The sequence below is a fragment of the Pinus tabuliformis genome, chromosome 2_1 (assembly GCF_031772625.1).
Source record: "Pinus tabuliformis cultivar Carrire ecotype Pingquan chromosome 2_1, CPIR1, whole genome shotgun sequence".
In the NCBI taxonomy this organism is placed as follows: domain Eukaryota; kingdom Viridiplantae; phylum Streptophyta; class Pinopsida; order Pinales; family Pinaceae; genus Pinus; species Pinus tabuliformis.
In genome coordinates, this window is record NC_142299.1 from 492,129,564 (window position 1) to 492,145,321 (window position 15,758).

At 37.5% G+C, this 15,758-nt stretch overlaps 1 protein-coding gene across 1 annotated transcript; it reads right to left on the minus strand.

Annotated features, from left to right (window-relative positions):
- Positions 1 to 1,532: 1,532 nt before the first annotated feature.
- LOC149201083 (uncharacterized) lies at positions 1,533 to 11,252 on the minus strand. Its single transcript, XM_089401191.1, has 3 exons — positions 9,873 to 11,252; positions 2,071 to 3,339; positions 1,533 to 1,982 (listed from the first exon to the last, which is right to left on the minus strand). The coding sequence occupies exons 1-3, from the start codon at positions 11,206 to 11,208 to the stop codon at positions 1,534 to 1,536; spliced, it is 3,054 nt and encodes a 1,017-aa protein (XP_089257317.1). The 5' UTR covers positions 11,209 to 11,252; the 3' UTR covers position 1,533.
- Positions 11,253 to 15,758: the final 4,506 nt, after the last annotated feature.

A 15,758-nucleotide genomic window follows, 5' to 3' on the forward strand; every position in this document is an offset into this window, starting at 1 on the left:
ATGGAATCATTTCTTTTCTAACCTTTCATCCATAATTTTTTTTAGAAATCCATTAATGTTTTATGGAAATAAAAGTCTCGATGAAATTTAAACAATCTGTTCATTCCATTGACTGACTCAATAAAACCTTGTTTCATATTATTTTATTCCCTTTTCATTTCTATGTTTTCCTTTTCTGTTGCACGGTCTAAAGCGTCTTTGTTGTTAAGCATTTTGATCAGACTCACTCTGTAACTACACTTTTTGTCAAACTCCCCACCAAATAAATGTTTGGAAAACCAACTTTTCTCGACAAAACCTTGTGACCAGACTTGATCATAACTTTATATTTCGTGGAATTCCGAACAAATAAATCTCAGGAAAACCGACTTAGTTCAACATCTTCTAGCCTTTTTTAATAGGATACTTTGTCAGCGTTAATTTGAATTTTCTAGCCAAATTGGATCATAGCAGCAGAATACTTTGGTAATGTCCTCGTAAATAATCATATGAATATAGAACCTGGAACCAAATACCCAATTAATAAGCATCATAAAAACAACCATAGAGAATCACACAACATGACACCATCAAAAAAAAATAACACAAACATATCGGAAAAAGATGCAATTTTTAATTAGTTCGATCACAAAAATGCAACTGAAATTGTACTTACAACTTGTTTATAAGAAGAAGCACGCATCCGAACAGGTTGCTTCTCAGCAGCAAAAAGCGGCTTGAAAATTGGTCTATAAATTAACCAAAATAGCTACCAAAATACTAATGGTCAAATCTCGTATCTTTTTATGTGATTTGGCTGGAAGGAACAAAAACATATTTGAATATCCCAACACCGTTACTTAAAGTACCTGGAGGTTTACACCTGAATATTTTTCTCTTCATTCACCTATTGGGAACTCGAAGCCACCATTGAAATGATTAAAGTGCAAAATGGATTTCTACCTCTGATATCAGTCTTTCTGAACCATCTTTGATGAATATCAAAATCGTGAAGTAGCTGTTGCGGTAGATCTTGTTTGCAGTCTTTTATTTTCAAAATTAAAGCACTTTATGAAGTTAAGTGGTTTTTTATTGATGCACAATACCCTAATTATAAATATGGTTATAATGACTGGAAATTAAATAAAGATAATGAAAGATAACCACTTTCTTCCTTCATGTTCAGTTATATGCAATCCTTTCTTCCCGGGCAATAAGATATTTATATGTGGTAAACTAAAACTTATGGGAACAATTCAAATAAAATATCAATCTATGTGAAATAAATTAAAATTAAGTAAAACTTAAATATATATAAATTTGTGTGACATTTGAAATTAACAGTGGCCCTGTAGCATGATATTGGACAATGGAATTATATATACATATAATTGATACTAAAATGTTGAAGAATTTTGGCTTTTACCAATTTGTTGCGAAAAAACTAAAATTAATTGAAACTGAAATGGATATGAATTTGTGTAACATTTGAATTTAACAGGTGGCCTGTAGCATGATATTGGACAATGAAATTATATATACATATAATTTATACTAAAATGTTGAGGAACTTTGGCTTTCGCCAGTATTGTTGTGTAGAGCACTTGTGTGGTCTAACAAATGTGTTATATTTGATAGGAATTTTGGGTTGCTGGAGATTCCTAAAAGATCATCTTTGATCATTTGCAATATGCTCACAATGTCTATCATTGTAGGTCGTCTTTCTGGAGATTCTTTTGTGCAAAGCAAACCTAGACTTAAAAGTTGACTAAGGCAATTGAGTTCCTTATCTCCTTCAATGTTTGTACTAGTCCTCCTCAATAGATGACTATCCACCACTTCTCCAATTCGGTTTGGAAAATTGATAGCCACCCATTTTTGCAAGCTCGGCCCCTCTACAAACATGTTGTCTGTGGGTTTCTTTCTAGTCAACATCTCCAATAGCACTATTCCATAGCTATAAACATCACCTTTTGTTGTGACAGGACTGCCCAATCCATATTCTGCATTCAAACATTCTCAAGTCAAAATTTAATAAAAATAAAAATCTCATGACATTGCTTAATATGCTATCTTGCTGAAAAAAAATACCTGGAGATATGTAGCCCATAGATCCTTTGAGTGCAAGTGTAGAAGTGAGTGCTGAATCCTCGGCATTTGCAAAACATATGCTAGAAATGCCAAAGTCTATTATATATGATGTCATATCTTCACCCAAAAGAACATTGCTAGGCTTCAAATCACAATGGATTACTTGCACAAAACAATAATGATGGAGATACGCCATGCCTTGTGCGATGTCTATTGCTATATTCAACCTTTGAATCAAACTCAAATCACTTTCATCTTTGCCATCTGGAAATAGCCATTTCTCTAGGCTTCCATTTGGCAGGAATGGAAATATCAAAGCTTTCAGTTGGAGGTCTGAATAAGAGGTTATAATTCTAACCAGATTTCGGTGCCTAACTTTGCCCAAAATTTTGCACTCCCTGTCAAAACTCTTGTGAGCCCCCTCAGTTTCCAAATTCAGAAGCTTGATAGCCACAACTATACCATCATTCAAAACCCCTTTGTACACTTTCCCAAAACTACCAACTCCCAACAAGTTAGCGTCACTAAATTCATTTGTTGCAGTGATGATCTCTTCATAGGAAATTTTCCGGTACCCCGCACTTAATGATGATGTGACCTCTTTGAGAATGTGTCTCTTGTGATTTTGAATCCACAATACCCCAAAAGATAAGCATGATGTAACAATGACTGCAGCTACAACAACAGGGACGATGAATCTTTTCTTATGCCAAACACTTTTATGTTTGTGAGCAGAGCATGGTGACAAACTTACCCAAGGTCCACAAAGTCCAAGATTTCGCATAAATGCTGAAGCACCAAGATTTTTGAAAACTCCATCTTTAGGGACTTCTCCTGACAACTTGTTGAAAGAAAAATTCAAGTGGCGGAGCATTTTGAGCTTCTCCAATGACATGGGTATTCCACCTGACAAGTTGTTGAAAGAGAAATCTATGTCTTGGAGACTTTGAAGTTCGCTGAGTGAAACTGGAATGGGACCTTCAAGCGCATTACAAGAAAGATTGAGGTAGTCTAGTTCTTTGCAGTTTCCAAGTGCACTTGGAATGTAACCGGTTAGCTGATTTGCAGAAATATCTATAGCTTGAATCATAAACATTTTGCTTAGCTCTGAAGGCACCGGACCATGTAATAAATTGTTTGAGAGATTGAAAAATAAAGCTAAATTTTTAAGTTCTGCAACCTCTGGAGGTATGTACCCACTAAGCTTGTTATATGAGAGGTCTAACAGCAATAAGTTCATGCATTTTCCTAAATTTGCAGGTATATTACCTGATAATTGGTTATGATTAAGATCTATAAATCCTAACCGTTGAAGGGATCCAATAGAATCGGGGATTTTTCCAGAAAGATTATTTCCCCATAAAGCTAGTACCCCTAAACTTTTTGTTGGGAATTTTTGAGAAAGTGTCTAGGTATGACCGAATGCCCAGCTGTTGAAATTAAAGGGGAGTGTTGAAATCTAATTTCAACGCAGACCACCAGAAACCGTGAACCAAGCCAGAAATCGTTCACCGGATTTTCTCGGAGCGATTTGTCGACGAAGGAATAATCCGGCAAGGAGCTCCGATACAATTTGGAGCTGACACATGGTTCAGCCCTGACGTAACGCAACGTCATTTTCTCGGAGGTTAAAGCTCAGCACTTGTTGGCCTTCCGATATCATTTCCGCCATTCGATCTGCTCCACTCCTTTCAGCCGTTGATTGATTAAACCTGCACATGGGCCTACATCAAATTAAATTTTGCGTGGAGTAAAAGACTTATGGGTTGACCGCCGTATGAAAGAATTTAATGAATTTATGTGTTGTTCGTAGCTTTTAGGTAGATGCTTTTAATATAAATATGGGCATGTATAATATATTTTTTTTATATATTTACATACGGCATGTATTAAATGTAAAAAAAACGTATGTAATAAGTTTTTTTTTGAGTGTGTTGACTTTTATTTACATGTATTGCACACGGGAGGTATATGTAAGGTGTTCGCAGCAGCGAAAAGAAGAACCAGAGGCTGTATGCACAGCAGTGCACAAATGTCTTTTGTAATGTTTTGTGAGGCATAGTAAAACAGAGGTGTAAGAAAAACCATGTGTGGTTTTGCAAGTGCATAAAGAAAATGGTGGAGCGAATTTTGTAAGCCTGTGTAAGTTTTGCTTTTACAGCAGTATGTAAAATTGTTTTACACCAGTAAATGTGAATGGAGGTTTTACAGCAGTAAATGTTAATGGGAATTTTTCCAGCAGTGTAAATTCTCATATGGAGACACAGTGAATGTTTTTTTTGTTTTAATGAATAGAAATATTTTATGGTGAAATCCTCTGTTCCTCAGTGAAATTTTTTTTTAAGTCTTCTGTGTGCACAAAAGATCCTGGAGCAAAAGAAACAGAGCATTGCCTCTGTGTGTTTGAATATTTGGTTTTTGGTATTTTCCCCATTAAAAATACCCAACAGTGGTATCAGAGCAGGTTTAGGCTCTTTGTAGGAGACAAAGAAGCTGAAGGGAGAAGGTTGTTGCAGCAGCAAAACTTCTCAGGCAGACAGAAGACTCAGACAACAAAGGATTCAGGTATTCTTCATAGCTATCTTGTTTGTTATTGAAGAGACAGTCAGTGTTTTAAATACACAGTCAAGGAATGGCCAGCACAAGCACTGGTATGGGTTTGTTTAACACCCAGCTCCCACAGTTTAATGGGAAGAACTATGACTACTGGTCAATAACTATGACAGCCCTGCTTGCTTCCCAAGATTTATGGGAAATAGTTGAAGAAGGCTTTGAAGAACCAGCAGATGAAACTGAGTTCAATGCATTAACTCAAGGAGAGAAGGATCTGCTGAGGAACAATAGGAAGAAGGATTCAAAAGCCCGTGTGTTGTTGTATCTAGCAGTAGACCAGAGTATGTTTCCAAGGTTAGCAGCAGCTAAGACAGCCAATGAAGCATGGCAAACCCTCAAGACAGCCTATCAAGGCATGGAGAGAGTGAAGACAGCAAAACTACAATTGCTGAGAAAGGACTTTGAGAATCTGTGCATGAAGGAGTCAGATAACATTGACTCATTCTTCACTCATGTGATTGGTGTAATCACACAAATGAGAACTCATGGAGAAACCATTGAAGATAGAAGAATTGTGGAGAAAATATTGAGGGTCTTACCCTCAAGGTTTGATGCCATAGTCACCACCATTGAAGAGACAAAGGATCTCTCAAGCTATTCAGTTGATGAGCTGCATGCATCACTGATAACACATGAGCAGAGGTTGAGTAGGAATGAAAACTCATCTCTTGAGCAAGCCTTCAAGACCCAGATGTCCTTTGGAAGAGGCAGAGGTCAAGGCAGAGGAAACAAAAGAGGAAGAGGCAGAAGCCAGAATAGAGGTGGAAGGAACAACTCATCAAATGCACAAGGAAGAGGCAACAATCCAAATCAGAACCAAGGCCAAGGCAGCAGCCAACAAAGAGATCAACATCATGCTCAAGGACAAAGGTATGATAAATCTAATGTTCAATGCTATTATTGCAAAAAGTATGGACATTATGCTAGTGATTGCAGAAAGAAACAACATGATATGAACAGCAGACAAAATGCAAATGTTACAAGAGAAAACAACAGTCAAGACAATGTTCTGTTAGCTTGTAATATGGCTGAAACACATAGTGAGGACATATGGTTTTTAGACTCAGGTTGCAGCAACCATATGACAGGGAATATAGCCCTCTTTTCAGCCTTAAATCAGAATTTGAAATCAGAGGTCACACTAGGAACTGATAGTAAAGTGTCTGTTATGGGAAAAGGAGAAATAAAAATACTTTCAAAGCAAGGAGAAAGGAAAACCATAGCAGATGTATACTATGTCCCCGGAATGAGATGTAATCTCTTGAGTATTGGACAGCTTGTCCATAAGGGGTACAATGTTTTCTTTAAAAATGATGTGTGCACCATCATGGATATACCACCCAGCAAAAGATGCATTGCTGAAGTGAAGATGACAAGGAACAGGATGTTCCCTCTCCGGATCAGGGCAGACATGAAGAACAAAAGGGAAATGGCAGCAGTCACCCAAGAGGCCTTCCAAAGCGTGCCAAAGGATGAAAATTGGTTGTGGCACTTGAGATTTGGTCATCTCAATTTTGGAGGTCTAAACTTGTTGAGTAGGAAAGGAATGGTAAGAGGATTACCATTGATAGAGAAACCGGACAGCCTATGTGAAGGCTGCATTTTGGGAAAACAACATAGAGAAAGTTTTCCATCAGGGAAGAGTATAAGGGCAAAGACACCCTTAGAGATTATCCACTCAGATTTGTGTGGACCAATGCAAGCTCCATCATTAGCAGGCAGCCTATATTTCTTGACATTCATTGATGATTTTACAAGAAAGACTTGGATATATTTCCTCAAGAACAAAAGTGAAGTCTTTGAGAAATTCCAAAACTTCAAAGCATTTGTTGAAAACCAAAGCGGGCTGCACATTAAAGTTTTGAGAACTGATAGAGGAGGTGAATATATCTCCAAGGAATTCCTAAGATTTTGTAGAGAAAATGGAATACATAAACAGTTTACAGCAAGGTACACTCCACAGCAAAATGGAGTTGCTGAAAGGAAAAACAGGACCATCATGGATATGGCAAGGAGCATGTTGAAGGCAAAGCATTTGCCAAATGAGTATTGGGCTGAAGCTGTACATTGTGCAGTTTATATATTGAACAGGTGTCCTACAAAGGCAGTCATGAACAAAGTGCCAGAAGAGGCATGGAGTGGGAGAAAGCAAGGAGTCACCCACATGAGAGTTTTTGGGTGTGTGGCCTATGCACACATTCCAGATCAGCTAAGGAGGAAGTTGGACAGCAAAGGGGAGAAATGCATCTTCATTGGATACAGTGATGAATCCAAAGCCTACAGGCTGTACATTCCATCTACCAAGAAGTTCTTTGTCAGCAGGGATGTTCAATTCATTGAAGAGGAAGCTTGGGATGGAAGCATAGAGAAGACAGTTAATGTTAAACACTGTTTGTCTCATGATGAAGATGAAGAGGAGGTGGCTGAAATGAATCCCCAAACAACAGCGCCAACACAAGGACAGCAAGGTACACCATTGAGGATCAATGAGAGTGCTTCTCCAAGCACACCACAAGGAGGAAATTCAAGTGCATCTTCAAGCACTTGCACACCAAGTGAACGAGGTAAGAAGTTTAGAAATCTAAGTGAAATTTATGAAGAAGGAATGAATTCCTTATTTGCCTTGTATTGTCATGTTGATGATCCTATTCATTTTGAAGAAGCTATTAAAGATAGGAAATGGATAGAAGCTATGGATGAGGAGATGAATGCCATAGAGAGAAACAAAACATGGGATTTGGTTGAGTTACCAGAAGGCAAAGAAGTCATTGGTGTGAAATGGGTCTACAAGACCAAGAGCAATGCTGAAGGCAAGATTGAAAGGCACAAGGCAAGGCTGGTTGTCAAAGGCTACAAGCAGCAGTATGGGAGAGATTATGAGGAGACTTTCGCCCCGGTTGCAAGAATGGAAACCGTGAGAGCAGTGCTGTCCATGGCAGCACAAAACAAATGGAAAGTCTACCAAATGGACGTGAAGTCAGCATTCCTAAATGGAGTGTTAATGGAAGAGGTCTATGTGGAACAACCTCTTGGATATGAGAAGAAAGGTGAAGAGCACAAAGTGTGCAAATTGAAGAAAGCTCTTTATGGGCTGAAGCAAGCGCCAAGAGCATGGTACAGCAGGATAGATTCATATCTATTGGATAATGAATTTGACAAATGTGAAGGAGAACCCACAGTCTACATCAAAGAAAAGGATGGTAAGATTTTGATTGTGGTCTTATATGTTGATGATGTTATTTTCACAGGTAATGATGATCAGCTCATTAAAAATTTTAAATCAGTCATGAAGGATGAATTTGAAATGACTGACATGGGTTTCTTGAGATACTTCTTAGGCATAGAAGTAGATCAAAATGAAAAAGGAATTTTTATATCTCAAGCAAGATATGTAAATCAAGTTCTGGGCAGATTTAACATGCAAGAATGCAAGGCAGCAATCACTCCCACAGTGATGGGATTAAAGCTCAGCAGAGAGGACAGCAGCAAGGATTTTGATCCTAGCTTGTATAAAAGTATTGTTGGCAGCCTTATGTATTTAACAGCTACTAGGCCTGATATTATGTATGCTGTTAGTTTAATTTCCAGGTTCATGGAGAGGCCAAAGGAGGCACATTGGCAGGCAACAAAGAGAATTTTGAGGTATGTCAAAGGTACCAAAATGTTTGGAATTCTATATCATGCCTCAGAACATTCAGATTTGGTTGGATACACTGACAGTGATTGGGCTGGAAGTGTAGATGATCGGAAGAGCACTTCCGGTTATGTTTTTCATATGGGTTCAGGAGTCATTTCATGGGCTTCTAAGAAGCAGTCCATTGTAGCATTGTCTACAGCAGAGGCTGAATATGTGGCAGCTACAGCAGCAGCATGTCAAGCAGTGTGGATGAGAAGAATGTTGAGAAGCTTAGGCCAAGAGCAGGCAAAAGCGACAGTGATCTTTTGTGACAATAGCTCAGCTATTGCATTGTCAAAGAAATCAGTGTTTCATAAGAGAACGAAACACATTGATACCAGGTTTCACTACATCAGAGAATTGGTGAACAATGGAGAAATTGTCCTAGAACATTGCAGGACTCAGGAACAGGTAGCAGACATCTTGACAAAACCATTGGATCAGAAAAGCTTTGAATTTTTGAGAAAGTGTCTGGGTATGACCGAATGCCCAGCTGTTGAAATTAAAGGGGAGTGTTGAAATCTAATTTCAACGCAGACCACCAGAAACCGTGAACCAAGCCAGAAATCGTTCACCGGATTTTCTCGGAGCGATTTGTCGACGAAGGAATAATCCGGCAAGGAGCTCCGATACAATTTGGAGCTGACACATGGTTCAGCCCTGACGTAACGCAACGTCATTTTCTCGGAGGTTAAAGCTCAGCACTTGTTGGCCTTCCGATATCATTTCCGCCATTCGATCTGCTCCACTCCTTTCAGCCGTTGATTGATTAAACCTGCACATGGGCCTACATCAAATTAAATTTTGCGTGGAGTAAAAGACTTATGGGTTGACCGCCGTATGAAAGAATTTAATGAATTTATGTGTTGTTCGTAGCTTTTAGGTAGATGCTTTTAATATAAATATGGGCATGTATAATATATTTTTTTTATATATTTACATACGGCATGTATTAAATGTAAAAAAAACGTATGTAATAAGTTTTTTTTGAGTGTGTTGACTTTTATTTACATGTATTGCACACGGGAGGTATATGTAAGGTGTTCGCAGCAGCGAAAAGAAGAACCAGAGGCTGTATGCACAGCAGTGCACAAATGTCTTTTGTAATGTTTTTGTGAGGCATAGTAAAACAGAGGTGTAAGAAAAACCATGTGTGGTTTTGCAAGTGCATAAAGAAAATGGTGGAGCGAATTTTGTAAGCCTGTGTAAGTTTTGCTTTTACAGCAGTATGTAAAATTGTTTTACACCAGTAAATGTGAATGGAGGTTTTACAGCAGTAAATGTTAATGGGAATTTTTCCAGCAGTGTAAATTCTCATATGGAGACACAGTGAATGTTTTTTTTGTTTTAATGAATAGAAATATTTTATGGTGAAATCCTCTGTTCCTCAGTGAAATTTTTTTTTAAGTCTTCTGTGTGCACAAAAGATCCTGGAGCAAAAGAAACAGAGCATTGCCTCTGTGTGTTTGAATATTTGGTTTTTGGTATTTTCCCCATTAAAAATACCCAACACTTTTAAGTTCCCCAATTTCTGTTGGAATATTTCCCTGCAAATTATTGTAGCCCATATATAACCTCTCCAACTTTTGAAGCTTCATAAGTGAAGAAGGAATTGAACCAGTCAAAATATTGTAATCTAGTTCAAGAAGTGTTAAACTAGTTAGGTTTCCAATCGGTGGAGGTATTTCTCCTCCTAACTGATTGTTGCTCAAGCCTAGAGATTTCAGATTCGTAGAGAGGTGGCCTACGGATAGGGGCAAACATCCCCCGAGATAATTAGAGTCTAATATTAACTCCTGTAGGGTGGAACAGTTAGTAAGAGCAGTAAGAATGGGTAAGCTCGTGGTGCTGCCGCTAACCAGCTGATTATGGCCTAAGTTAAGCTTTTGGAGCTGCGTCAACTTACCCAATTCCATGGGCACTACCCCGCCGAGCTGGTTACCCGCTAAGTCGATGATTTGAAGATGCGCACAATTGACGAGGGAAGAAGGAATGGTCCCACTTAATTGATTCATATCCAAGTAGAGTTCCGTCAACTGTGTGGTCTTGCCACAAAACTCCGCTGGAATGTGACCAGTCAAGTGGTTAAAAGTCAGCTCCAATACAAGAAGATTGGTGCAGTTGCGCAAGGAAGATGGAATGTGCCCAGTCAGATGGTTTTCACAGAGAGATATAACAGTCAACTGGCTTAGTGTACCCAATTCTGAGGGAACACTCCCATGAAGGTTGTTTCGGCACAGTTGTAAGAATTCCAAAGACGATATGTTTCCCAAGCAGGGCGGGATTGTACCCGTCAAACTGTTAGCTCCTAAGTAAATGACTTGTAATTTGGGGAGAACACATAGGTCTTCGGGAATGTTGCCTGTAAGATTGTTAAAGGCCATACGGATTCTCCGTAAACTGCGGCACCCACCCAGGGTGGACGGAATGGAACCTTCGAGATGATTTTGATCCAGGAAAAGCCACTTTAAGCGAAAGAGGTTTCCCAATTGATAGGGAATGGGACCGTGAAAACTATTATTGCGAAGATCGAGTACGGTCAGAAATGAGAGATTGCCGAGAAGAGGAGAGATTGTACCTTGTAATCCCATACTTGAAACATTGAGTGATACCACTCTCTCTCTGCGCCGGCTGCATATGATACCAGTCCACTGGCACAATGAAGCATTTGGTTTCCAAGAATTGGGTAACGATTCAGACGGATCGTATGTGACTGCAGACATAAATCCGAGCAAAGCCTCTTTATCAGAAACATTACTGAAACGGGAATGCCTATGATTAGATAATTGAAGGGTAGAAAACACAGGATGATTGAGAAAGAGAATGAAATAAGAGAAGAAAAGAAGCATTCTCCGAGAACACCAGATGACATAAGGAACGTAACAGGTCTCCATCTTCTCGCCCTCTTACAGAATGGAAATGGATGGAGCCTTTTCGTTTATTTATATAGCTTCATCTTTGAAGTCTAAATTTACTAAACGCTGGAAGGATCGACCAATTCACACTTAATGCGGAAAGAAATCTTGGAAAATCCTTAGGGTGGGCTAATTTTTCAAAACAAAATACCCCACTTGAATAAAAGTAATCATAAAATTACGGTTTGTCGATAAATTAATCAAAAGCATTGTTTGACATCTGAATATCAAACAATGAAGTCAATAATCGCATGCCCAAAAATTCAAACAATGAAGTCAATAGTCATTAGAGCTGTTTAAACTCTGATTCAAACTTTAAAAATATTCCGATCGATTAATTTTCCTCAAAGATATTACGGTTGGTTGATTCTAAATAATATTTACTTAAATTTAAAAATGTGAGACGTGTGGGTTTCAAATTATGAAGTCAAGTTTGTTTTTTAGAGGATGATTGATTGGTGAAGGTTTTTTTTGAAGGATGATGGAGTAATCTGTATAATGAGATGTTATTTTTTTACCTAGTTTTAAATTTTTTGGGGGGATATTTTCGTTTGTGATAAGATTCAAGGGATTGGTTCCCCAGTTTTAAATTTTATTGGGGATATTTTCGTTGTTTGTGATAAGATTCAAGGGATTAGTTCTGCATTGTTCTAGATTTTTTTGTTTTTGTTAAGTTATAAATTTCTAGTACTGATTAAGTTATAAATTTCTAATATATATAATTTAGTGTGTATTAGATATATTGTTGTTATAATTGTAGCCGCTAAATTGGCCTTGGCTTTAGTCTATATTCCTCACTATATCAAAATTAGTGCCATAATCCTAAATAAATAAATAAAATCAAAATTGTTCAAACTCTACATTCAAACTATATCTATCATGGTGAAATCTCGTAAAGATCCGACCGGCCAATTTCCCAGAAAACTGAAAATACTTCCAATGGTTAATTTTCCAAAAAGAATAAGACTTTAAAATAGGTAATTGACTTTAGATATCAGACGTGTAGATTTTAAATAATGAAGTCAATAGTCCGTTCGTTAATTTTCCAAAAAATATTGGTGAATTGACTTTAGATATCAGACTTGTATATTTTAAATAATGAAGTCAATAGTCAATTGACTTTAAACAATGAAAATAGTCATCACAGGTACGTAGACTCTACGTTCAAGCTTTACAGATCATGGAAAAATCTTATAAAGATATTTGGGTCAGCGAATTTCCAGAAAACTTACTTTAAAATTGTTAAAGTCAATAATCAACCAACTATTCATTTGGTGCGGATGCATGTGGTCGATAGTCCAGACTTCAATCACCATTATCAACCCCCACATGGCCTCAGAGTTCAAGTCAATGAAGTCAGCAGTCAATCAACTACTCGTTATAACTTGCCGTCTTTGACCTACACGGAATCGTGATAGGCCAGGTATTGAAATTGACGGACAAATTGTCTGTCATATATCGATTTGGCTGTTAGTTAAAAGAGAGTTTTATCATAAAACTGTAAAAATGGGTGGGCGCATTTTCAAATTATCTATTTTAAGGGACTATTTCATATTGAAATTCCTAACTTTGGGACTATTCAACACGTCAACCCTATGTGTGATATATCACATCTAATGTTAATTATTGGTTTTAGATAATAGTTGTGCTTTGCTCATCAAATCTTGCAATTTACCTATATAGGGTATCCAAAATGTTTACACCCTTCTTTTTTGGAAGGGGAAATAAATCAGCGAATGTATGTTGATCGGGGTTAGATTTAATAAAATGTTATTAATTTTGGTTATGTGTCAGAGGCTAGAGTTTGGATTATGTGTTATTTTCAAATCTAGTATATTATTTATCGATATACCAAAAGTGGATGACATTTAAGTAAGAATAATTTTTCTTGCACAAAGCTACTCACAATTCTATAGATCATGATCGCTGAATTTGCATACGATGTATCCATTATCGAATTAAGCGTGGCAAATTCCAAATTGCAACTCCATTTGGACTTACCATGGCTCGACATAAGGTGATAACTCATGATTATGGAGGGAAACTCCCTTTGAAAGCAATGTGTTCTACCTGCCATTGGATTTTGTCCTAATTTGTAACCCACCTCCTACGATCCCTATTACATCTTGATCATTATAGATCATGATATCAAAAGAAACCACATTCAAAAGCAAGGTGTTATGCCTACCATTGGATTATGTTGTAACTTGTAGCCCACCTCCTACTACCCCTATTACATTTCAATTGTTTCAACCTTGACTATTACTCCCATTGAGCCCAACCTCGATAGAAGTGGGTAATGCTATGCATCATTGGATAACCTCCCCTTCCTCTACGGGGGACAGTGCAATGGGTGGATAATGTGAAATTATGATTCCCTAGAAGGTGATATTTACCAGTGAATTGTTTCTTGTCACTTATTTACGACAAATTAATTATTTATTGGAAGTAAATGAATAACATAAATAGCACCAATCACAAACTAAAAATGCAGGAAAATATACGAGAAACCAATCACACAATTTACACCAGTATTTTTGGACAAGTCGTACTTGGAAAAGCCCCAATGTGGGGAAAACCAATTTTCAAATCTAAGGGATTTTATTAATATCTTCAACTAATAAACTGCTATTGAGAAATGCAACTGCTTGTCTTTCACTGGCAAAGTTGTGACAACATATTTCTTTACTTCTACTTATTTGGAAAACCCTCGAACTTCCCTTTTCTACAATTCACATTACCTCCAGCAACACACACTTCCCTTTAGCAATTCGCATTGGCTCTTTCTAGCAATTCGCACTAGCTTCTAGCAAACTCAATATGCCTTTAAGAAGACTCGAACGACCTCCAACAAATTTTCATTGGCTTCAGGTGAACTCGCACTGGCACTAAAAAACTCTATTTGACCTCCAGAAGACTCTCACTGCCTTCCGACAAACAATCGCGGCCTCCTCCTGTGAATACATTGAGCAATTCAACCTCCTCCTAAAGCTCACAACCTCACAAGGAAAAACTCAACTCTCTGCAGAAAATACTGATAGCAAGAATCTCCAAAAAATATTTCCTCAATCACTGTTTCTGAGACCCTCTTGTGTCTTCTGAAAATCACCCACTTGAATAAATATATGTTCTCCAAATCCACCCATCCACCTCCTTTATTATCTCTCATTCATGAATGAATAGCCATGATTAGAAATTCACTTGATCTAATCGATGGCTAAGATCGTCTTAGAAAATTTCTACAAGCTTCTAAAGGAAAATCAACCTTATCCCAATTAATATCAATTAATTATTTATTTTTCTTAAGTTAGACTTAGGAAATAATTAAAAAAATCACTAATTGACTTAATTAAGATATTTTTCCTAAATGAAATTTCAGAAAAATTACATGGGCTTGTAGATAATTAACTCCATTGTGTTTATAGCCTCATTGACACCTCTCAAGACTAGAACACCTGATTGAGTTACAAAAACTAACACTCGCTCTTAGCGAGGAAGGCGTTCTCCACTATAGCTAACTTATCCCTGAAGAAAACAAACTTTTCTTTACCCAAGACCTTCATTAGAATATCTACAACATGTTCTTCCGTGGGAACATTACCATAGTCAAACTGATCCATGTTGTACACAATCTCCGATGAAATGATATCTGATGTCGATGTGCTTCAACTGATCATGGAACATTAGATTCTCAGATAGCTTGATGCAACTATGATTATGACATTAGAAACTGGTCATCTCCATACTATGACCAAATAGTGCCACTAGCAGCGTTCGAAGCCATATAGCCTCAAATGTAGCCATGCTTGTTGCCATGTATTCTGCTTCTACAAAACTTAATGTAATTGATTTATGCTTCCTTCTATACCAAGAGACAACTCTCAATCCAATGCTAAAGCAACATCCTAAAGTGCTTTTCTGGTCCATGACACTACCTGCCCAGTATGCATCTATATATTCCATCAACATAAAACCATTACCTGGAGTATATCTCAACCCATGCTCAACTGTACCTTGTAGATACGTAACACATGCTTCGTTGTTGTCCAATGCACCCTCTTTGGTTCCACCATGAATTGACTAAGAGTGTTGACCCCAAAGAAAATGGGTGGTCTTGTGTTGACCGGATACATGAGAGAGCTAATAAGTTGTTTATACAAGGTGAGGTCCTTTTCTTCCTACTTAGACGCATCAATCTTCTTCCAATTGGTAATCATAGGTGTAGACACGAGTCTATAGTCCAACATCCTAAATCTCTTCAGAGTCTCCATATCATATCTCCCTTAACCAAGGAAGATCTCCCCATCTATATAGACCTATAAAATAATGCATTAGCCCCTGTAATGTTCCAAACTTGAACAAACAATGATATACAAAATCCAATTCAATTTATGCACAAAAAAATTAAACGATAAACAAATATTCAATACAGGACAGAAGTGGGAACCAGTGTAGCCATTTTATTTATTAATGGAGCAATGTAC